The following is a 26,165-nucleotide window of genomic DNA, read 5'->3' as shown; positions in this document are numbered from 1 at the left end:
CACATAATAAGTACTCAATAAATAGTAGCTCTTATTACCTCTAAGACTAAAGAGGATTTTATGCTTCATAGATTGAACTTCAGTAAGATTTGGAGAACATTGAGAAAGTAGCACATTTGTCTCAACACTTCATTGACAACGTTTCAAAGATACTGTCTGAAAGCAGTTAATTCAGGTCCTCTAAAACTAGGGGGTTTACCCATACCTTCATGTTAAACACAACTACCAGATTCCTTTAAATGTGTGGTGGTGGTGGTTTTTGAAAAACCACGGGGGGAGGGGTTGGGAGGTTTTGGCATATGGCAACAGGAGTTTTTCCATATTATACACCGTACTGATATGAAAAGCCAAAATAAAGGGGGATATTATTCTTTGCCACTGTAATGGATCCAGAATCTGTGGTAGGATGTACTCACAAAGATTTCCAGCCACTGTCTTTCTCCTTACTGTCTATTCCTCCACAACACCCATGAAAAGATTAAAAAGTACCTTTGAAAACTACTGGATAATTTCATCCCTGGGGGAATATTTTTGCATATTATGTTAAAAACTCGTTGTCGAAGGCTACAGATATAAATTTACATTTCATGAAAGATTTTTATAATTTCAGTATTTTGTTGGTTAGGACCCTGTATTGCAAGTAACTAAACCCGGCTCACACAGGCTTAAGCATTAAAGAGATCGTGTTGACTCACATAGGTCTACAGTCGAGGCACAGCTTGTCCATGGGCATAAGTCACGTGACCAGCATCTGACTTCTGTTTTGGATATTTCTCAGCTCTTCCTCAGTGTTGACTTAATTCCCTTGGCCTCAATCTATCTGCTAAGTGTAGAGCAAAAGAAACAGTTAATACTGTATTATTGATATATTTGAAAGTTGCTAATAGGGTAGATCTTTAAAGTTCTCATCAAAGGAAAACAATTTTTAAACTATGTGAAGTGATATTAATTAAACTTATTGTGGTAATCATTTCACAGTATATAAACATATCAAATCATTATGTTGTATACCTTAAACTAGTAGTATTATATGTCAGCTATATCAATTACAAATTAATAAATTCATAAGTCAGAATTAAAACAAACAAGAAATGAATGGTTCCTTCCTTCCCCTTCTTTCTCCCTCTTTCCCTGACCTTTTCTATCTAGCCAAGGGTTTTCTTCTCTGAAAATAAAAAACTCCATGGGATCCTTTTTAGCTTAGGGCTCTGGTCATTTACTAAATGAAATGCCCCTAAGCAAGCTCCTCCCTCCTAGCCAGATCTCAAACTGTAGGTCAGAGCTGTATTTCTTTCTGATAAGCTTCTCTTTCCTCCTAGGACAAACAGAACAAGATGTAATTATTCTTATGATAGAGCCAAAACCATTGTTCCATATTTCTTATTCCCAAAACATGATGCTCTAGGTGACCGAGACCTTGTGGCTGTAAGATTCCACTGTTAAGAAAGAATCTTCTACATTAAATAAGTTCATGAAAAGCTGGCTTGATTTGAATGTACATTAGGCCCCTGATATGTTATCCCAGAAGGGTCTTTATAAATATGTGCTGTGTTGCTGAATTACTGGTTATAAGTTGAGTTTCCTGACTTTTAAGTAGTTTTTTAATTTTACTTGTGCCCATAATATTCTTTCATTTGTGTCTGATCCTTAATTTTTGTAGCTAAACAAGTGACATTCAGAGATGGCTGTATTGATGGCAGACCATTTGTAACCGTGTAGAGCTGTTATTGATTTTAGATGAAAGGTGTTTTTTTTTTTACCTTTTTGAAAGCAACATAAAATTTAGTTCTTTTTTCAAAATTAATTACTTCAATTTTATTTTTGCATAAGCTCCTTTAATGTGTACCCTATAGTTCTGTTAACCAAATTTTTGAGGGGGGAAACTGCTCTTTAAAAAATCCTTAATTGCTAAAATAAGGCTATTCCAGTGCACTTTTTTAAAGTGCAGTCAATGTTTGTATTATGAAATCTGGTTTATTCTGTCTTTTATCAAAAGTAGAATCTGTATCAATTACTATTAATTCATTTTAAAAGTATGTAGTTTAGAAGTTTTCCACGTTCATTGACATCTCTAATGTACAACTGATCCGTGAACAGCAAAGGTTTGTATTGAACCAGTCCACTTACACACAGATTTTATTCAGTAGTAAATGCTGCATATACTGCACGATACATGGTTGGTTGAATCCACAAATGTGGAGGAACTGCAGATATGAAAGGCCGACTGTAAGTTACAAGTGGATTTTCAACTACAGAGACGGTCAGCGCCCTTAACCTCCCCCCACCACGCTGTTCAAGGGTCGACTACATTATTCCACTGGTATATCGTTAGCATAGGAAAAAAGCCAAAACAATAAATTTTAAAACTCAATATGATCACAACTAATAGAGAAACACAAAAATTACAGAAAACAAAAGAATAGTAGAATGTATAAAATCAAACTCTATGCTATATGCTGTATTACTTACTGGACTTTTTAAAAAAACTTTAATGCGATGGAAGATGAAGTTTATGACACAAGTAAAAATTTAAAACATTTAATTCTTTATTGTCCATATAGCAAAAGAGGAAAGTAACATCTGTGGGAAATCTAATATAATCTTTGTTTATATAATCTCCAAATACATAAGTATAATCATCTCCATTTTATGGATGAGGTGACCATCTGTCCTGAGGAGGTTAAATAACTACCTGAAGGTCTAATAGAATATAATGAAATCAAGATTTGCTCCAAGTTATATGACTCAAAAACCCATGTTCTTTCTACTACTTGAGAGTGGCTTTCAGACTTACTGTCAGGGATAGCTATGAGAAATGATTATGTATATTTCCGCAGGTAAAAGATATTTGGCCTGATTTTTAATTGATACATTCATGAATGAAAAAAATGTAGCGATCAACACTTGTGGGACTTCCACTTGAAGCCTGAGGTCTGAGCACATGCCATGGTATCTCCTTTTTGCCCTCTGATGACAGAAAAGATGTTTTTAAAATGAATGAATCAACATCTGTTTTAGACCATAAGACAGCAGGGTTCATTAGACAAGAAATTATAATGAAGCCTTGAGAGACAGAAGGCAGGTAGGATGAAGTTGAAGAAGAAAACATTCCCAAACACGAGCATGAGAGGACTGTTGTGAAAGGTAGGAGTTGATCCAAGGCAGCTTGAAGCCCAGAAGTGGTCAGTACCCTTGAGGAACAGATGAGTGAAGAGTTGGATGTGCTTTCAGGAAGAAACAAATGAGACCCAGAGGTGAAGACTGAAGGAGGTATGCAAGAAGTCAGTATGTGAATAAATCTAAACAAATATTGAAATACAAAACAAACATGAACATTTAAAATAAGCTAAAACAAGGCTCCCCTGGTGGTGCAGTGGTTAAGAATCCGCCTGCCAATGCAAGGGACACGGGTTCGAGCCCTGGTCTGGGAGGATCCCACATGCCACAGAGCAACTAAGCCCGCGAGCCACAACTACTGAAGCCCATGCTCTGCAACAAGAGAAACCCACAATGAGAAGCCCTTGCACTGCAACAAAGAGTAGCACCCACTCGCCGCAACTAGAGAAAAGCCCACGCGCAGCAATGAAGACCCAATGCAGCCAATAAATAGGTAGATTAATTAATTAAGCTAAAACTATAGAACTGTTAAATAATAACTTAACAAGAAGCAAGGGAAATGAACAAAACTCCTGGTATTCTCACCAAATCCAGAGTACATGAGAAACATTAGTAAAACTGGTGAAAGGAAACTGATGAAGCAGGTAAAAAATGCAGGCTCGAGAAGCATCCTGGGTAATTGAGTGGTCCCAGGGAGTAAGAAGCCCAAGTGAGAGTATGAAACAGAAGAAGTGGCAGCTGCACAGCAGTCATTAAAAAGGCCAAGCCTAACAGACTTCAGCCTGATGTTATGAAAGCAAAAACAGACGGTGTAAGCACCTGTCATTTTGAATCATAATTATCTCACGGTTGAATAAGGTTCCTCCTTCTTTGCCCTAAAAAAATCTTAACAGGAAATTTTTGGAATAAAAGAGATATTTAAAAGATGTATAAAAATATTACTGAACTGATCTTCCTGATTAGAATCTCAGATACCTGAATAATAGCAGCGTTGCATGAACACATTATTTAGAAGAGAGTTAATCTTGAAGTGGTACTCTTGAACTATAATGTTATAATCAATGGATGTTCATAAGTCCAAAATTCATTTATTTTTCAGTTACATATAATTTGAAATCATCTAGTTTCTGTGTAGTTAAAGAAACAGTTCTCTAAGAGAAATAATAGTTTACCTGTAGCATTAATACACTATCATGTTGGACATTTCCTTTAACAGTATAGTATATAGTATTTAATATATACCAAATTTCTATAATATTTATACTTATTAAAATTCTTTATAATCTATGTATAATCCCTTTGATAATAAAGGATTTTAAGAAGTATCCTTATTTTCTAAGGAAAACTGTTTCTAAATAATCCACTAAAGGATATTGTGGGGAAAGGGGAAATACTTAACATCTTTAAAAGATAATACAAGTTAACCTTTAAGTTCGCTATCATTTAGAATTCAGACAGGTAAGCTTTCAGTCATTTACTCTAATGTGGTTTCTACTCTGTCCTTTATATACTATATATTGCTATTAAAAATGACCAGTCAACCTCCTATTAAAACAAGAATTCTTTTAAACAAATAAATAGAAAAATTACCCCAGCATGAGATAATCACAGATCTCATGAACTGAAAATTTAATGAAAGTTTTTAAAACATTATAATTACTGTTTTATTCTTAGATTACAGAAACAAACTGACAGTATACTTGTTATTATAAACCCATTTGTTGTTAGTGATAATACGAAGCTATATCTGAGAGAGAAAAGTCCAAAAGAAACTTTGCTTTTTTGTTTTCCATCATTTCTCTGCTTTATACTGTGTCAAAGAATTTACCTCCTTAGCTCAGTGCTTTGTGACAGCCTGGAGGGGTGGGATAGGGAGGGTGGGAGGGAGGGAGACACAAGAGGGAAGACATATGGGAACATACGTTTATGTATGACTGATTCACTTTGTTATAAAGCAGAAACTAACACACCATTGTAAAGCAATTATACCCCAATAAAGATGTTAAAAAAAAAAAGAATTTACCTCCTTAGGATATCTGCTGTAACCTTACAACGGAAATATGTAACCACTGATGCTTGTGCAACTCTGATGTTAGTGAGGCACAGCTGTTTCAGACCACTCTGTACATTCACTGTGTGGGACAAATGAGTGAGAAACAAAGGTTTACTCAACAACCTTCCTTTTATAAAAAGAAAGTCAAAATGATTAACGTCTTACGTACAATTGCTGTAGAGAAGAAAAAGTACTAAAAATCAGTCTGTTAAGAAAACACAGAAAACCACCTTATCTGATAACATTGATGATTTTGCCCCATGTATTTTCCGTGCTGTATTTTAAAAAATCAAGCGGCCAGTTAATAATAAAATTTGAGTACCCCTCTCAAATACCAGCATTGTCAAATCCTCAAGAAGGATCTACGGTACAGATTTTGCTGCTTGAATTGAGAATCAAGTGCGTAAGATATAAGGACTTAGAAGTCAACCCTTTCAGCCTAAATAAGTAGGTGTGCTGGTAGGTAGAAACATTTTTTTACTCAAATTACTCACTGTTCCACTCCCAGTAAAATCTAAATAGTTTCACACATTCTCAAGCACACATTTTATGATTACTTGGAATCCCCAGAGTTCTCCATATAACATGGGCAGGTTTGGTTTCAAAAAAATTTTAGGACAGATGACCTGCAAAGAACTGAGCAATGCCTTTCTGAATTGCCTTAGTTTAAGAAACTGTTAGAAAAGGACTAGCAGAATTGATACAGCTAGAAAACTTACCCCCCTAAATAACTGAAGAAACCAGTTGTTATGCTGTTTTGATATATCTCACAAATCTCATCCACAAGTATGCCCATTGTAAGCTCATTGTTTTTTTTACCTATTTAGCTCTTTTAGAGTGGAGTGCATCATTATTTTAGATAGTTTCTGTTAGTGACATAAACTGTGTGTTGTGACATCACACACCCCCAAGTTTGGTTCTGAGTTCTCCTTCCTAATACCTTTGGGGCTTTGAATAAATTCCTTATCATCTCAGTCTAAGCATCCTCTTCTGCAACATGGGGCCAGTACTCATCACATAGAGTTGATGAGCAGGTAAATTAGCTCATAGTTAAAATAGTATTTATACATAGGAAATGTCATTTAAGTGCTTTACATATATTAATTCACTTAATCATCACAGTAATCCTATGAAGTAGGATTTTTCCCTATGAAGTACGTACTTCATACGTACTTTTTCCCCTATGAAGTACGTACTTTTTCCCTATGAAGTACGTACTTCCCCTATGAAGTACGATTTTTATCCCCCATTTTACCATTGGGGAAACTGAGGCCCAGGGCATTAGGAAGCTTTCCCAGGATCACACAGCTCGATAGGAGGAGAGTTAGGATTCAAACCCCATCACTTTGGCTCCAGAGCTTGTGTCTGTAACCACTACATTACACTGCCTCTCAGTGTAGCCAAGTAGTTAGAAGAGACACTGTATGCAAGTCATTGACGGCAATACTGAGCTCATCATAAATTCTCAGTAAATACTAAGACCAGTTAGGATTGATGCAGATGACTTTGATGTATTTCTCAGAAAAGGGAAGACTTGCTGCAAGAATGAGGGTTCCCTGAAAAGCAAGTTTTATGAAAATGACTGTTTCAAATATAAACAAACTTTTCATCCAAAACTTACAGTGTACCACATCATAGGTAATATATTGGCTCACTATCTGAATGTCTTTGGAGAGAAGTAATTTGAAGGCTCATTTATACTTTCTCCCATCCCTTATATTTCCATGATGAATTTCTCTCTGAAACCTTGAAATGATCTTTCTGTTTTTGCTAGATATGACTACAGTGGAGATGTTAAAAATCATATTTTCACAAGGGGTAACATAAGAACAAATCTAAGACCATTATATATGCAACTGAAAATGAACTGTAGTCACTGTCTCCAAAGGAGAAATAAAATGAAGAGAAATGTAGAATACATGTCATTCCCTGTTGCATGGTTAGCATGTTGTTTAGAGAGGCAGAGGGGGTGCAGATGAGGAGCATGGCATTGAAGTTAGAAAAGCAAGATTTAACACCTGGTCCTATGGTTTCATATCCAATGAAGCACAGTTAACAGATAGTAAAGGACTATGACAAGTGCTGTAAGGGAAGTAGGGTTCAACTGTAACAAAAACTCCTACTACAGAGATTTTTTAAACAAGAAAGTGGCTCTTCTTTTTTGTGGCTGAATAATATTCCATTGTGTAATTAGTTCTTATTTTTAAGGGAGATTAAGAGAATTTTTGATCTAGGAGTTACTGCTGAAATCATGTTAGGTTTACCATTTTATTTGCAGAAAGTAGCACAGAAAGGTTAAGGTACTTGCCTAAAGTTACACAGCTAATTTGTGGTAAAATTGGGTGGCCAGGTTCAGTATGTCCTTGAACCACACCACCTGCTTTTTCTTATCTAGTTGATGTACAATATTATATAAGTTACAGGTATACAATATAGTGATTCACAATTTTTTTAAATTGAAGTATAGTTGATTTACAATATTGTGTTAGTTTCGGGTGTACAGCAAAGTGATCTGGTTATACATATATATGTGTGTGTATATCTATATACTTTTAGAAATTCTTTTCCCTTACAAGATATTGAATATAGTTCCCTGTTCTATACATACATCCTTGTTATTTATCTATTTTATATATGGTAGGTGCATCTGTTAATCCCATACTCCCAATTTATCCCTCCTCACCCTTCCCCTTTGGTAACCATAAGTTTGTTTTCTAAGTCTGTGAGTCTGTTTCTGCTTTGTAAATAAGTTCATTTGTACTGTTTTTTAGATTCCACATAAAAGTGAAACCATAAATTTGTCTTTGACTTCACTTAGTATGATAATCTCTAGGTGACAACATGGATGGACCTTGAAGGCATTACGCTAAATGAAATACGTCAGAGAAAAATACTGTATGATCTCACTTATATATGGAATCTACAACAAAAACGAAACAAACTCAGATACAGAGAACAGATTAGATTGATGGTTGCCAGAGGCAGGCGGCTGGGTGGAGGGTGTGTGGGGTCAAAAGGTTAGAGGCCTAGAATTATCAGGTAAGTCAGTCCTGGGGATGCAACAACGGCACAGCACGGTCGCTATCCTTAGTACTGTATTATATACCTGAAAGCTGTGAAGACAGTAAGGCTTAAAAGCTCTCATCAGAAGGAAAAAAAAATCGTAACTCTACAGTGATGGATGTTAACTAACCTTATTGTGGTAAATTTTGCAATATATACATATATCATATCGTCATGTTGTACAACTAAAACTAATATAATGGTCTATGTCAATTATATCTCAACTTAGAAAAAAAACAAGTGGCTCTTAATGAAATGCCTGAAGGTAAGCAGTCCAGGGCTGAGTAGCTGGCTCCACTTGTCCTCAGTACCCCACACTCTCTTCTCCCCTGTCTTCCCCACTCCTTACGGTTGCAAGATGACTGCTGAACCTCCAGGCATTGTGTCTGTTTGGGGCAGGGAGAAGGGAAACAGTTAAGGACACTCTCCTCCCTGAGGCTTTATTGGAAAAGGAAAGCTATCCACGAGATGCCAGCTTTGTGCCAGATGGCCACCTGTAGCTTTAAGGGAGTCTGGGGATTCAGTGCCTTTTCAGCCTCTATAGGAGAGGAAAGCACAGAAAAAAGGGGTTTGCGCTAGACTTTGGATGAGCCAAGCTGTAGTACTGGGTTGGCCAAAAAGTTCATTTGGTTAATGAGTCCATTCAATAAAGTTCTTGGTGAAAATGAAAAATGTGTCTTTTACTTTTACTTAAAACCGAACAAACTTTTTGACCAACCCAGTATACACCTTGAAGTATGATCAGCAACGTGCCAGGGGGCATACAGGAAGAGGGAGCCAGCTGTCCTGGAAACTCCAGAAGGGCTTCACGGAAACAATTGAATAAGAGTTAATCAAGTGGTTAAAGGGAGAGCACAAAGAATTGCTTTGTTCCTTTACATTTTAAGAGTCCTTGTTGGGACATTTAATATCAGATATATTTATTCAGGCATTCCTTTTGTACTTGATTCTAACCCACTTTCTTTCCAAAAGTGAGTTGAATATACCAAACCATGGTTGCTGAATTTTTATTTCTGAGATAGTGGTTATATTCCAAGGTTGTGAAACAGTATCTAGCAACATAATACAGAAATGTCCGCCAAGATGTCATGTGTGTATCTAAATGCTAATTTTTTAATTGATTTGATAAATTTTGCATTGAAACAAAGCTGTGTAGTGTTTTAACAATTGATTAGTATAATTATAATTATCATCTTTGCCACGAAAGCCTTCTGTCAAGATGATGTCAGATAACCTGAGTACAAGTTTAAGAGTTTGATTCTTTAAATGTTACTAATCCAGTTTTCTGGCCTATTTGTCCAGATTAAGAACTGGTGGTAATTTTTTAAAAAACCTGGTGGTATAAAGCAGAATTGAGCTATCTGAAGTAAGAAGTAGATAAAGATGCACTCTTGTTTCACGCCAGTATATCTTATCTTTCTAGCTACACTGTCAACTATTCTATTCAAGGGCAGAGATAGTATGATGAATTTTTTTAAACATTCCCCATATTCTACAACTTAAACTATCAAATAATACTTGATTGTCTAAAACGGTAACTTTTGAAAATGAAGAAATTACTGGTGAGGTTTTAAAGCTTTTTTACTCCCTAGAATGACAAATGGCCTGTCTCTCTACTTGGGCCACTTAACTTGGCCGTAGCAACCTTTTCCTCCTCCAGGAAACTATCACAATCAGAATCACGCTGTAACTATAAGCAGGTGAGCCTAGTCCTGATCTAGTCCTTTACTGTATGTGTACAGTCCCTGTCTATATCAATTGATTTTAAAAAACATTTAATTTTTCTAATATCATTTGATAGCCTGTTATTGACACTGTGCAAGGCCTTGTGATTTCAGAGACTGATAAACATGGTTACTGCTGTCACCATATTTAGTAAAATGTAAAACAAGTGCACAAAGTGTTGTGATTGCTGTGACAGGAGTTTATATGTAACAGCAGACACCTAAAGGAAGAAGAGGTCATGTGTGGTCCTGGGAGTCAAGGGCATAGTGTGTTATAAATAAGGATGTCATTACAACTTTAGGTACCACAAATGTAACTTCAAAAAGCAGTTGACACTTGAGTTGAATCTTAGCAACTTAGTGTCCAAGAATCTAATAGAGAACTGGAGTACCTTTCCAAGCAGAAGCAGCAATGTGAGAAGGTTGCAGAGGCAAGAAAGAACCAGCTTTCAAAGAAACAGCTTTTAGTAGTTTTATTGAGTTTTGCTATTGTTTTCTTCATTTCTATTTCATTTATTTCTGCTCTGATCTTTATGATTTCTTTCCTTGTACTGACTGGGTTTTCTTTGTTCTTCTTTCTCTAGTTGCTTTAGGTGTCGTGTTAGATTGTTTGAGATTTTTCTTGCTTCTTGAGGTGAGACTGTATTGCTGTAAACTTCCTTCTTAGAACTGCTTTTGCTGTGTCCCAGAGGGTTTGGGTCATTGTGTTTTTGTTGTCATTTGTTTCTATGTATTTTTTTATTTCTTCTTTGATTTCTCAGTGATCTCTTGGTTATTTAGTAGTGCACCATTTAGCCTCCATGTATTCGTGGTTTTTTACAGTTTTTTTTCCTGTAATTGCTTTCCAGTCTCATAGCATTGTGGTCAGAAAAGATGCTTGATACGATTGCCATTTTTTAAATTTTCCGAGGCTTGATTTGTGACCCAAGATGTGATCTAGCCTAGAGAATGTTCCATGTGCACTTGAGAAGAAAGTGTAATCTGCTGTTTTCTAATGGAATGTCCTATATATATCAATTAAATCTGGTCTATTGTGTTATTTAAAGCTTGTGTTTCCTTATTAACTTACTGTTTGGATGATCTGTCCATTGGTGTAAGTGAGGTGTTAAAGTCCCCCACTATTATTGTGTTATTGTGTTACTGTCGATTTCCTCTTTTATAGCTGTTAGCATTTGCTGTACGTATTGAGGTGCTCCTATGTTGGGTGCATATATATTTATAATTGTTATATCTTCTTCTTGGATTGATCCCTTGATCATTATGTAGTATCCTTCCTTGTCTCTTGTAACATTATTTTAAAGTCTATTATATCTGATAATGAGTATTGCTACTCCAGCTTTCTTTCACTTTCCATTTGCATGGAATATCTTTTTCCATCCCCTCACTTTCAGTCTGTATGTGTCCCTAGGTCTGAAGTGGGTCTCTTGTAGACAGCATGTACATGGGTCTTGTTTTTGTATCCATTCAGCAAGCCTGTGCCTTTGGTTGGAGCATTTAATCCATTCACATTTAAAATAATTATTGATATGTATGTTGCTATTACCATTTTCTTAATTGTTTTGGGTTTGTTTTTGTAGGTCCTTCTCTTCTCTTGTGTTTCCCACTTAGAGAAGTTCCTTTAGCCTTTGTTGTAGAGCTGATTTGGTGGTGCTGAATTCTCTTAGCTTTTGCTTGTCTGTAAAGCTTTTGATTTCTCCGTCGGATCTGAATGAGATCCTGGCCGGGTAGAGTAATCTTGGTTGTAGGTTCTTCCCTTTCATCACTTTAAGTGTATCATGCCACTCCCTTCTGGCTTGTAGAGTTTCTGCTGAGAAATCAGCTGTTAACCTTATGGGAGTTCCCTTGTATGTTATTTGTCGTTTTCCCTTTGTTGCTTTTTTCTTTGTCTTTAATTTTCGTCAATTTGATTACTCTGTGTCTCAGTGTGTTTCTCCTTGGGTTTATCCTGACTGGGACTCCGTACTTTCTGGACTTGGGTGGCTATTTCCTTTCCTATGTTAGGAAAGTTTTCAACTATAATCTCTTCAGCTATTTTCTCTGGTCCTTTCTCTCTTTCTTCTCTTTCTGGGACCCCTATAATGTGAATGTTTGTGTATTTAATGTTGTCCCAGAGGTCTCTTAGGCTGTCTTCATTTCTTTTCACTCTTTTTTCTTTATTCTGTTCCATGGCAGTGAATTCCACCATTCCGTCTTCCAGGTCACTTATCCGTTCCTCTGCCTCAGTTATTCTGCTATTGATTCCTTCTAGTGTATTTTTCATTTCAGTTATTGTATTGCTCATCTCTGTTTGTTTGTTCTTTAATTCTTCTAGGTCTTTGTTAAACATTTCTTGCATCTTCTCAGTCTTTGCCTCCATTCTTTTTCCGAGGTCCTGGATCATATTCACTACCATTATTCTGAATTCTTTTTCAGGAAGGTTGCCTATCTATCTCCACTTCTTTTAGTTGCTTTTCTGGGGTTTTATCTTGTTCCTTCATCTGGTACATAGTCCTCTGCCTTTTCATTTTGTCTGTCTTCCTGTTAATGTGGTTTTCATTCTACAGGCTGCACAATTGTAGTTCTTCTTGCTTCTGCTCTCTGCCCTCCAGTGGATGAGGCTAGCTTGCATTAGAATTTTCATATGAAAATCTTGAACTAAGAAAGTAGTGGTAGCAAGGACAGGTGGAAAATGTTAGGAACATTATGGTCTAAAGATTTGGTGACTGATAACATGTGAAGTAAACAAGAAGAACTGCATAGTGTCTCCACAGTTCCTGGAAGGTGGTTCTTACCATGATAGTGAATACTGCAGAAAAAGAAACAAGTTTGTAGGAAAAGATCATGGATTCACTTTAGGAATCGTAGAGTTTGCAGTATTTCTGGGACTTAAAGTAGATAAGTCTCAGTGGCATGTATATGTGTTTATATATATACGGGTTTAAAGATCAGGGTAGATGTTCAAAATGAGTATAAAGGTTGGAACTTAAATTGTAACATGGATGAGATCAGGCAAAAAGCGAAGAGTGCCAAAGACCAGAACCATGGAGAATCCAGCATTTAAACAAAGCAGAGAGAAAGTAAAGGGGAGGAGGGTGGAGTGGAAGTAGTGGGTGCAGGAAGGAGAGGCAGGCTAGACAGACAGAACTTGGAGATAATATTCTAAAGCATTTTCAGGACAGCATAGATTAGACTATAAATTGCCTTCTGTGTCCATTTTTTACTCTTTCTTTTAGAAGGGGAACTCCAGGTTTTAACTGGGTGCATACATTGCAGCCTAGCTAGTCCTTGCATCTCAGTTTGCCTTGCAGTGGATATGACTTTGTGTCTAAGTTTGGGCTGATGGGATGTGCACAAATGATGTGTGCCACTTCTAGGTCATCACCTAAAATGTGAAGCCACTTACTGGGGACTTTCACCCCCACATCCAGCAGGCTGGAAGCACATGTGGAGGTGAGCACACTTAGCAGTAGACTGTTTTATGAGAGAGAAATAAATTAACTTAGTTTAATACATTGTGTTTTAGCCTCTCTTTGTTATAGCAGTTTAGCCAAACCATAACAAATTGGGTCAAAAGTTGTTATTTGTAAATGAATGAACAGGAGTGGGGAAAACTTGGGTGTGGATCTCCCGATTCTGTCACTTGGGAGAGTTGCACAGGGTTTTGATATTGGAACAATAGAAATAAAACTGATCATAGTTGTCTGCTAGGTGCCACAGTGAGCAGTGTTTACCCAGAAGTAATTTAAGCACTGTTTATATATTTTAACTGTAAAAGTCTATCAATATCCAGGACCAGATCGCTTTACTGGTGAGTTCTACCAAACATTTAATGAAGAATTAATACCAGTCCTTCTCAAAGTCTTCCCAAAAACATCAGTACAGATGGGACCGCTTCCAAACTCATTTTACAAGGCCAGCATTACCCCTATACCAAAACCAGACAAGGATGCCACAAGAAAATTGCAGACCAATAACCCTGATGAACATAGATGCAAAAGTCCTCAACTATATGTTAGCAAATCAAATTCAGCAATACATTAAAAGGATCATACTCCATGATCAACTGGGATTTATTCTGGGGACGCAAGGATGATTCAGCATCTGCAGATCAATCAGTGTGAACACCACAATAACAAAATGAAGGATAAAAATCATATGATCATCTCAGTAGATGCAGAAAAAGCATTTGACATAATTTAACATTCATTCATAATAAAAACACTCAACAAAGTGGCTGTAGAGGGAACATGCCTCGGCATAATGAAGGCCATACTATGGCCACAAGCTATACATCATAATCAACAGTGAAAAACTGAAAGTTTTTCCCCTAACATCATGAACAAGATGAGGTTGCCCACTCTCACCACTTATTTAACATAGTACTGGAAGTCCCTAGCCAGAGCAGTTAGGCAAGAAAAGAAATAAAAAGCATCCAAGTTAGAAGGGAAGAAGTAAAATGTTCTCTGTTTGCAGGTGACAGGATACTCCATATAGAAAACCCTCAAGACTCCACTAAAAAACTGTTAGGGGCTTCCCTGGTAGCGCAGTGGTTGAGAGTCCGCCTGCCAATGCAGGGGACACGGGTTGTGCCCAGGTCTGGGAAGATCCCACATGCCACAGAGCGGCTGGGCCCGTGAGCCATGGCTGCCGAGCCTGCGCGTCCAGAGCCTGTGCTCCGCAACGGGAGAGGCCACAACAGAGAGGCCCGCATACAGCAAAAAAAAAAAAAAAAAAAACTGTTAGAACTGTTCAACTAATTCAGTAAACTTGCAGGATACAAAATCAATATACAAAAATCAGTTGTGTTTCTATACACTAATAACAAATTAGAAGAGAATTTTTTTTAATTCTACATAAAACTGCATCAAAAAGAATAAAATACCTAGAAAGAAATTTAACCAAGGAGGCAAAAGACTCTTATGCTGACAACTGTACAACATTGATGAAATATATTAAAGACACTAATAAATGGAAAGATACTCTGTGCTCATGGATTGGCAGCATCAATATTGGTAAAATGTCCATACTGCCCAAAGCAAGCTTTAATGCAGTTTCCATCAAAATTCCAATGGCATTTTTCACAGAACTAGATTAAACAATGCTAAAATTTTTAGGAACCACAGCAGATCCTGAATAGCCAAAGGAATCCTGAGAAAAGAGAACAAAGCTAGCAGCATCACATTTCCTGATTCCAAATGATATTACAAATATGTAGGAATCAAAACAGTATAGTATTGATGTGAAAACAGGTACATAGATCAATGGAATAGAGAATCCAGAAATAAACCCATACACAGACACACACACACACACACACACACACACACACACACACACACACACACACACACACACACACACAGTCAATTAATTTACCACAAAGCAGCCAAGAATATATAATAGGGAAATACTGTTGAGAAAAGTGGACAGGCACATGCAAAAGAATGAAACTGGACCACTATCTTACACCATACACAAAAATCGACTCAAAATGAATTAAAGACTTTAAAATAAGACCTGAAACCGTGGAACTCCTAGAGAAAAACATAGATAGTAAGCCCTTCGACATTCGTCTTGGTGATGAGTTTTTGAATTGGACACTAAAGGCAAAGGAAACCATCAACAAAATGAAAAGGCCACCTATAGAATGGGAGAAAAATATTTGCAAACCGTGTATCTGATAAGGGGATAATACCCAAAATATATAATGAATTCATATAACTCAATAGAAAAAAAAACTCAGTAGAAAAAAAAATCTGATTTTAAAATGGGCAGAGGATCTGAATAGACATTTATTTATACAAAGAAGATATACAGATGGCCAACAGATACATAAAAAGGTTCCTCAACGTCACTAATCATCAGGCAAATACAAATCAAAACCACAATGAATTGTCACCTCTTACCTATGAGAATGGCTGCTATCAAAGATATAAGAAATAATAAGTGTTGGCAAGGATGTGGAATAAAGGGAACCCTCGTGCACTATTGGAGGGGATATAAATTGGTGCAGTCTCTGTGGAAGACAGTATGGAGGTTCCTTAAGAAATTAAAAATAGGACTGCCATGTGATCCAGCAATTTTACTTCTGGGGGTTTATCTGAAGGAAACAAAAATCCTAACTCAAAAAGTTATCTACACCTTGTGTTCACTGCAGCATTATTTACTGTAGCCAAGACAGGAAAATAACCTAAGTGTCTATCAACAGATGCATGGATAAATAAAATGGGGTGGGTGTGTGGGTGTGTATATACACACACACATATGCACACATAATGCAGTGGATTATTATTTAGCTATTAAAAGAAGAAGAAAGTCCTGCCATTTGCAACAACATGGATGACCTTGAGGGCATTATGCTAAGTGAGATAAATCAGAGAAAGACAAATACTGTATTATCTCACTTATATGAAGAGTCTCAAAATTCACAGGTGACAGAAAACAGATGGGGGGGGGGCGAGGAATGGGTAAAGGTGGTCAAAAGGTAGAAACTTCCATTTATAAGATAAGTAAGTCTTGGGGATATAATATACAGTATGGTGACTAGGAGGAAAAAATCAATCAATAAACAACAGTTTTTACAGAACCGAATATAAAAGTTAATCTTGACAAAATAGAGAAGCTGGCAATTTAAGAGGTAGAGGGAGTAATGGGAAGGTAGAGAAAGTATCTTATAAAGTAGAGGAATTTGATGGAACAAGAAACAGGTTTTAAATACAAACATATTTACAAAGAAACAGAAACTGCTATTTGAAGTATAAGACATGGGGAGGATGTGGGAAAGGGATGTGCTCCCTGCTAGGGCAGCATCCATGCAGCAGGGAGTCAGAAGGTAATCTCTGAAGTTAATAACTCAAATAGTGGCATGAGTATAGTACTTAGAGCCACGGAAATAATCACTAGAACTAATAACTACTGAAAATGGTTTCCTCAGGAGAGGGGTGAGGCCAGATATACTTAAGTTCTCCAATAACTGCATCAAGTATCAAAAAATCATTTTCTTTTAATATCCTTTTCCACGTTGACAAAATTGGTTTATCTTTTTTAGAAGAACTGGTTTGAGTTCATTAACTTTATTCCTAACATTTTATTCTTTTTAATGCTATTATCAATGGAATTCTTTTTACCGCGAGTTTTTTGGTGTGTATTCTGAGTTCTGTGATTAGTTTGTATTACAATTAGAAAAAAAAGATGATTTATATAAAATTTTTAATACTTTTATCAGATTTTTGGGGTTGCATATAGCAGAAGTTGACTCTAACAAGTAGAAAAGGAATTTTTGAAGATGTTGGACTAGTCAGAGAATCAATAGGAAAGCTGGAGGACCAGGCTCAGAAGAGGCCAGAGCTATGGTAGCTGTAAGACTCTAGATAGCAGGAACTTCTCAACTCTCTCTTCTGGGTGATAACACAGAAATAAATGAGCTCTGACTTCTTGTTGTCTTTCTTTTGTTCTCTCTAATCAAGATTCAAAATCCAGAAGTGAGCGTCCTGCTTTGATGCCTGGCAAGGAAAGTACATGGCACCTTAAGTTACAGTTCTAGGAGTCCACACAATGGGGACAAATGATTACCCAGAATGAAATTAGGGTGCTGTTATCAAAAGAAGGGAAGTCTGGCAGCTAAAAAGCAACAGATATTCACTATGATATTTAACTTTTTGTTAATGCAGAATTACAGTTTACAATGTTAGTCATAAAAACAGTTATCAATATTGAATAAGAAATAATTTGTTTTGCTAAAAATAGAATTACCATATGATCCAGCAGTCCCACTCCTGGGCATATATTCCAGACAAAACTATAATTCAAAAAGATACATGCCACCCCTATGCTCATAGCAGCACTGTTCACAATAGCCAAGACATGGAAACAACCTAAATGTCCATCAACAGATGAATGAATAAAGAAGATGTGGTACCTATATACAATGGAATACTACTCGGCCATAAAAAAGAACGAAATAATGCCATTTGCAGCAACATGGATGGACCTAGAGATTTTCTGACTTACTTAACTTAGTATGATAGAGAAGGACAAATACCATATGATTTATATGTGGAATCTAAAATATGATACAAATGAACCTATCTATGAAACAGAATCAGGGACATAGAGAATAGACTGGTGGTTGCCCCAGGGCAGGGGGGTGGGGGGGGGCAGTGGGAGAGGGTAGGAGTGGGAATGTGGGATTAGCAGATGTAAACTACTATGTATAGAATGGGTAAAAACAAGGTCCTACTGTATAGCACAGGGAACTGTATTCAATATCCTGTGATAAACCATAATGGAAAAGAATATGAAAAAGAATATATACTGTATATGTATATAGCTGAGTCACTTTTGCTGTATAGCAGTAATTAACACAACATTGTAATTCAATAAAAAATAAATTTTAAAATTTGTTTTGGATACAATGGTCCCAATTATTGTCACTTAACCTGTGTTGGAGTACTCACCACACTGAAGTTCTCACTCACAGATTTCTCTCTCACTTAACTGTAAGTTCCATATGTTCCATAATGCAGTTAAATTCAATTAGAAAAAGAGAAAACAGACTTTTCTAGTCATATTGAGGAGGACTTTGTGATAATGTAACACTTGCTAAAATGTCTGTCATCTCCTTCTTGGTTTACCTAATCAACTTGTACTTACTCAAGGCTCAGCTCAAGCATAACCTCATCCAGAAGGACTTTCTTACACTCTCCTAACCACATCCCATTATGGTTTACAGACCACTCATCACTGTGCATAACGCTATTGTTCTCATCCCACTGTGTCATACTGGTTGACTTGTCTGTCTCTCACACCAGCCAAACTGGCAGGCTCTATCTTGTTTTGTGTCTATGCATCAAACATTCAGTAAATATTTGTTGAATGAGTGAATGGATTTGCCAGCAGAAAGGGGGCAGGGCATTCCATATTCCAACAAGTGTAAAGTCATGGCACCTGGTACACTGAGGAATGGTGACATTCCAGAGGATTAGAGTATTGAAAGATTAATGGGAAAAGAGACTGGTGAATTTGACTAGAGTTTGTCTCTACAGGACCATGCATGCCAAGTTTAGACAATTCCATAGGCCTCAGGAACAGAAGAATGAGTGAGACTTGGCAATGGGAGGAGGACAGGACACAAGAGGTTATTTGGTGAATAAATACGGGTTGGGCTGGAGCTAGCAGAGAACCTTTCCATGGTGGAGTGTTGCTATCGGTGGAAGTTAGAGAGGTTCAGACTTGGTTTGGGAGCAAATTCACCCACCATGCACTAGGTACTTTTTTAGATACTGGGGACACAATAGTGGATAATATGAACAAGATTTCTACTCCCATTGAGTTTTTACTCTAATAAGGGAAGACAGATAAAAACAATAGACACAAAGGTATGCGTACACATGCTCGAAACTAGAGTGCCATGTTGCAAGTAAAATGTTCCACGACAGCACTCTCTGCATGAAGCATTGAGAGCAAGCTGGAGAGAATTTCCCTAGATGATAGCAGATACCCTCCTTTCCTAGCCCACATCCCAGCCATTTACTGCTAAGTTTTTGTAAGTGTAATGACCAATATTGTACATGTTCTTTAGGAATTTGTCTAAAATAAAAGGTTTGTAAGTTCTAGATTTTACAAATGTGTGTATTACTTATGCACTCTCCAAAAAGTGTTGCAAGGAAGAAAAAAAGATAATTTTGTCGCAGTAATACTTTCTTCTTCAGCAAAAGTGATTTCCTTCCCAACCCTCCCTGCTTTATACTACATAGGGATCTTCTTTTTTAAAGCTTAATTGAGTAAATATATGATAGTATAAATAAAAGTCAGTCATTGCCTATGTTATTGGCAAGTTGTGTTTCTAGTTTACATTTCTAGTGCCTGAAAAATAATCTGGTGTTTTTACAGCTTAGTCTCTAACCTTGCCAGCTGTTCGGGGCTTTTCCTTCACTAGAATGGACTCCGGTAGTAAAGGAGTTTTGCCTCTGCCAAGCGCCCTGGCTTTCACTCTCTTCTCCTGGTTGTGGGCGTCGTTTAATGACAAAGGCTCTTTCCTCTTTTCCAGGGTGCTGATAAGACTGTGAAAGGTCCAGATGGACTGACTGCCTTTGAAGCCACTGACAACCAGGCAATCAAAGCCCTTCTTCAGTGATGGACGGATGGGCTAACAGCTCTGGAAGAATGACTCTCCTGTGGCCTCACACTGCTGCCTGTCTGTCTGTCACTCTCTATCTGCCAGCTTCTTCAGCTAAAATACTTCTAGAGGGGTGAGGGGAGAGAGAAATTCATAACAAATCAGACTACCAGAAAAAAAACAATGTTTGGGAGGAGAGGAGAAAAACAAGATCAGGCTTTTACTAGGATTCCTGATCAGGTTAGCCTCTTTTCCATTTCCAGTAAAAAAAACACAGCTTATACCCATGGGAGAGCAAAGACAAAATATACCATTAACGTTTGACCTTTTCAGCTCCCTGGCTAATTTATTAATTAGATTGCGTTGAGGGTCTGACTATACCAAGGCCAACTATACATTTGGTAGCCCCATCTGTGCGAGCAGTAGTGGCTGCTGTGACGTAACTTAGGGTGCTGAGATAAGCAATTAGCTCTAGCCTTCTGCCTTAAGATTCACTCTAGTGGGGATCTCCCGGCATAGTTAAGAGCGCTGCCTGTGGTTGGTGACCAAATCTTCCCTCGGTGACTTCCAGCTTTATGTGAAAGCTCATTTAAGGCGAGGAGGGGCACACTCCTAAACTGCTGGGCGGCTGAACTTTGGATTTCCTCTCCCCCTTCACATGGATTTCATGTATCTTTAGATAAAACTGACTAGTTTTATTTATAAAATCTCAAAATTTTGGAAGTCTAAAGGAGAAATCATTCCAGTATGCATATTTTTTTTTCCTCTAGATTCAGACATTTATAGAACATTGAAAACACTTTCAAACTCCTGCTGGTAGTAAAAGGGGATTTAAAAATAGAATCATAGCCATAAGCCTGTTAGCATCATAAAGAGAGAACAGTTGTCTTAGTACCTATGGATTTTCTTCATTTGCTATTTGAATGGATTGGCCTCAGTTGTGTTTGGAGAATCGAGGAACATTCTTTGGAATGCCTCTCTCAGACCCATCCTGGATGCTGATTACTTATTGCACCAAAGCTATCACTGGGGTGAGATTTACTGTTTGGACAAACTTAACCCCATCCCTTAAAAATATGCGTGTTACCAAGTTTCCCTGAGGTGTTGATAGGCTTCTGCTGAATGTATGCCAACCCACCTGCATAATATATATTTTTTCTTTTCTATATTATGCATTGCATAAAATGTGAGAACTTCAAATTGTATTCTGTGTTCTTAAAATACAGTGCCCTAAAATGGTGTTCTTGGGACCTGCAGAAAATATTTAGACACATTTTCTAATGTTTATTTCATGAGCAGTACAGCTAATTAAAACATATACCCTTAAATTTGCTGTCCTGCATATAAAATATTAAGATTCCCTTGACTTGCCATCCGTATAAGCTTACTAAAAATATAAGGGTTTTTCCTTAGCCATGTCATGCAATAATTGAATGTACCTCAAATTTTTAAAACGGGGGAGGGTGGGTGAGGGACTTGTATTCAGATTGTGGATAACAAAGAATTAATGATGATTTTTTAAGGCAATGTAGCATTCTACAGCAGGGTTAAACTAGTACCAAGTCAGCCTGGCCAACAAGTCTTACTGACCACTTGCTGATTGGTTGGTTGGTGTGTGGGTTTGTGGGTTTGTGTGTGTGTATTTTTCCCCATGAACCCTTTTTTTATCCTGTGGCTTTTTCACTTAAAACTAGCCTAACCCTGTAATTTTCCTGCATCCAAGAAAACAATCACAAAATGCTGGTTTAAATACTTTGATACGTTTGGCTAATTCTGCTGTCTTAATGCAGCCTATTTATTAGAGTTGGATTAAAAGTCGGTAATCAGTACTTCATAGCATCACTGAACTGAAACACAGAGCTATCCTCACTGAAGACGGAGGGCACTCTATCAGACTGTAACTGTCAGCGTAGTGACAAGCTGTTTTGATATCTCTGTTTCCACTTCTTGGCATACTGCTGTTTAAAAGGCTTGGATTTTACTCTCTACGCAGTTTTACCTTTACTCTCAAAGTATTTTTTGTAGTTGGCTGCTGCAGAGAGTGCATTGTCCTGTCATTCCTAAACCTGGTCTGCTTCCACAGTCACCTGGTCTGGAGACCACGTGATTCTGTGTACCGTTTATCCTCATGTTCCTTGTAATGCAGTAGAGGCTACTCTGCCTTCCCTCTTCCTTCTCAGCCATTTTGTAAACCCCATAATTATGAAGCAGTTGCTTGAGAAAATAACAGATAAACAGAATAGACTGACCAAGATGGTTTAGTTTCTTTTTTTTAACTAGGTTATTTATAATGTATTTCTGAACCACTTGGCAGAGAAATTCACAACACTTAATGTTCATATTTTGACTAAAGGAAGCTAAAACCTTGTCTGCTTTTTGGTACTACATGCATTAGTAAAAGATTAAGTAAGTTTTGTTCTCCACTGAAGTAATATTTAACATCTCAGAAAAAATCTTGCATGTTCTGTAGTTTTGTATTAAGTCAGTCATATCGTATGCACTGTATCAAGTGAAAACAGGTGGCTTACCTGTCTACATTAGTATACTAACAGATTCCCCCTTGCAGCTTCAGACTGGTATCTGTAGACTTACAGTTGAGCTACGGCACGAGAATCGATGCAGTAGTTCACAGCTCACCTTCTAAACCCAGTGGGGCATGAAGGAGAGGAGAGGTAGGTGGGTGCAGTGAGTGGAAGCTGCCAGCAAGTACGTCCTTGATTCATTGATTTCTTTCCCCCAAATAATGGATTTCAAATCTATATGTACCTATTTGATTTTTTTTCCCCTAAATCTTCAACTGAGCTGCTGTTTTCTTCCATGCAATACTGTATACTCGATTGTGTATAGAAGAAGCTGGTGAGAGTGCCCTCCTGCATAAGTAACTGCAGTGTTTTGCATGCAAAATTTTAAAAAATTTAAATTGTCCTGATTCTATTTTGTAAATGGAGAAACAATCATATCTTTCTAAGCAGTAATGGAGGAAGACTAGTGCTTTGTGCATTTTGATATATTTGAGTTCATTTTTTCCACAATGTAATGCGTTTGACACAATTGGGTTTCTCATATTATCCTAGTTCATGTACATCAGAATGCTAAATAATATTGTGTTGAAGTTTTGTGTTGCAAGAACAAATGGAATAAACTTGAATTGTGCTACAGCCAGCGTGTCAGCGTTTCCCTCACTCCGTTACTATCGCCTTCCTCCTCCAGTCTTCTCTACAACTGTATCGGTGCTTTGACTCAAACTTTTAATTAATCTGAATTTTCCCCCTCTATTCCACTTCTGGAAAAAAATAAGTGGAAAGAAAATAGGACATAGGAAAGATTCAATAGAAATAAACTATATTACTTATCTCATCTAGAGGTTTTGCTCTTCTCGCAGTTGCCTGATACAAATCGTTTGCCTGTAATAAATGTTGAGTAGTTACTAGGAGCAAGCTGTAGCTAGGAAATACTAGAGTGTCAGGATCTTAATAGGTGTTAAAGAAAACAGGGTCACAGTAAACCTCTTTAATCCTTTCATATGCTCATTTAAGCTATCGCAGAACTTTCACGTAGCACAGTATATCAGACTGTTAGATCTTTTTTTCTTCTTCCTGTTAAGACCAGTGATTCTCAAAATGTGGTCTCTAGACGAGCAACCATGACCAGGGAACTTGATAGAAATGCCCAGCAATCCGTGTTGTAATAAAGCCTCCAGGTGATTCAGATGCACACAAATTTGTACGAGACAATTAAGAGAAAAAGAAATAGTCAAAAAGCTTCTAAGTAGGATGTCATCAAGGGTGGCTTTCTAGAGAGTAAATGGAAGCTGTAACACATGAGACAGCAAAACTCTGGACACCCAAGAAAATCTTAAGATGAACTTCAAAGCTACGTTCTGGGCAAAAGAAGTCGGGTTAAGATGTAACAGTGGCTCCAAAAATGTAACACTGGTAAGAATGACCCTTCACGGGGCTTCCCTGGTGGCGCAGTGGTTCAGAGTCCGCCTGCCGATGCAGGGGACACGGTTTCATGTCCCGGTCCGGGAAGATCCCACATGCCGCGGAGCAGCTGGGCCCGTGAGCCATGGCCACTGAGCCTGCGCGTCCGGAGCCTGTGCTCCGCAACGGGAGAGGCCACAGCGGTGAGAGGCCCGCGTACCGCAAAAAAAAAAAAAAAGAATGACCCTTCATTATTAGGGATTTTTCCCTGAAGGATGTCCCATCAATTGCCATGGACAGTATTTCCACAGTCCCCAGCTATGGTGTTACAGTCCCCATAGCTGAATTGCTGAGGCTTGAGCCTTGCTCAAGTCCTTTGAGTTCCAAAGTGGAGTGAGGGAAGCATGCAAGGACGTTGGGGAGATAATGTCGTGACCCTCCTTATTTCATGCTGAGCATATTGCGGGTCACTGGCAGGGCTCTAATCACTTAGCTGTGCCCCTGTCGGCTTCTGCCTAGCTAGTCCTACAGCAGGAGAGCCCTTTGGGAGACCAGTTGCTGCTTTTCAACTCTGCTTCCCTGGGCTGTCATTAGTGCCTTAAACATGGATCCTCCACTGCAGTGGGTGCACCACTGGCTCAGAAACAGCCACCTTTGTGCCAGCGAACCATCTCCTGTTTTAAATTTACCATCTTCCCCAGACACTAACGGGGTAATCACACATCAGCCATAGGATATCTTTCTTCAAGGCTTTTACTTCATTGCAGTATAATTACTGATTGAAAATAGAATTTATCATCTTTAATGGCACCTGATACATGGCAGACATTCACTGTATTTGTTCTGAACTAATGTCAAACCATTATACAGTCAAATGCGAGGTAAGCTTTGTTTTAGTAAATCCTGGCTAAAGGATTACTGGCTTTTGGGACCATGGGGCTACACCTAAGTGTCACTGTACTCAAATATTGGCCAAGCAGCCTCAAAAGTACTACTGAAATTTCAAACCCAAATCAATGAAGTAGAGACAAATATCACAGTCACAAAGATTCACTGAGGAAACGCTGACCATGGGGTCAAATGCAGGTCACTGAGCTATTTGTGGCATATACTAAAGCACAGCTGTAAATAGAGTAGCAACACAAAGGACTGTCTGGTCACCCCAGCAACTTCTATGCATTCAGCAGCTGCAGCAGCGAGGGTATTCTTATTGACACCATTTGGATAGAATGATGGGTCACACGTCTGGCAACAGCATCTTATCACACAAAGGAAAATAATGCATAGACAATTCCTAGCAACTGGATGCTGATATTATTACTAGATAACTTTTTTCTTTTTTAAAGAAACTGTGTTTCACTAACAAATCTGAGAATGTATCTGTATATCCTTCTCCGGATATCTAGTAATGTCCCATGTGTTTATGCAAATCCCCTGTGGCAGGCCACCAAGTCTAGCTATGTGCCACTGCTGGTGATTTGCTAGTCTAATTTCAGTAAGCTTGAAAGTACTCAGATCTAAGTTAACTTATATTAATTTTACTACTAAAATTTTTTAAATAGTTATTGTATTACAGCTAGTTGTGCTGAGAACTTTTTACCACATTATTCAATTTTCACAATAATCATATGTTTAAAAAAAAAAGACTAAGGTTAAAAAACTTGCAGTAAACAGCTCATGAATAGTACTATTTAGTTCTGTCCGATTTTAGAGCCCACATTCCCGATTTTAGAGCCCACATTCCTTCAAATTAAATGAAGAGTAAAAGCCATTCTCACCCATATATCCAAAACCAATGCTCATACCTACTCCCTTGCAGAAAGCTCAGAGAGGCTCTGCAGCCCTGGTGCCCTTTTTTTTTTCCCTCTTAGCAATAGATCTCCAGAACTTATTTTGCATAACTGAAACTTGGTAACCTTTAACCAACACCTCCCCATGTTCCCCTCCCCCAGCCTTTGGCAATCCCCATTCTGTCTCTGCTTCTATGAGTTTGACTATTTTAGATTCCACACATAACTTCTTTTTCTGGCTTATTTCACTTAGCATAATGCCCTCAAGGTCCATCTATGTTGTTGCAAATGGCAGAATTCCCTTCTTTTTCCAAGGCTAAATAATATTACACCTTATGTACATACCACATTTTCTTTATCCATTTGTATATCAATGGACATTTGTTTCCATGCCTTGGT

At 37.8% G+C, this 26,165-nt stretch overlaps 1 protein-coding gene across 1 annotated transcript in view; it reads left to right on the top strand.

Moving 5' to 3' along the window:
• Positions 1-23,174, top strand: part of MTPN (myotrophin) — a 62,113-nt gene extending 38,939 nt beyond the window's left edge. Inside the window, exon 4 of the mRNA XM_082846806.1 lies at positions 19,985-23,174. Within this exon, the coding sequence (XP_082702932.1) occupies positions 19,985-20,071 (87 nt within the window). The 3' untranslated portion in view covers positions 20,072-23,174. The remainder of the gene's footprint in view (positions 1-19,984) is intronic.
• Positions 23,175-26,165: the final 2,991 nt, after the last annotated feature.

Source organism: Leucopleurus acutus (genome assembly GCF_964270905.1).
Source record: "Leucopleurus acutus genome assembly, chromosome: 9".
Taxonomy (NCBI): Eukaryota; Metazoa; Chordata; class Mammalia; order Artiodactyla; family Delphinidae; genus Leucopleurus; species Leucopleurus acutus.
This window is presented reverse-complemented; position numbering and strand designations above follow the sequence as displayed.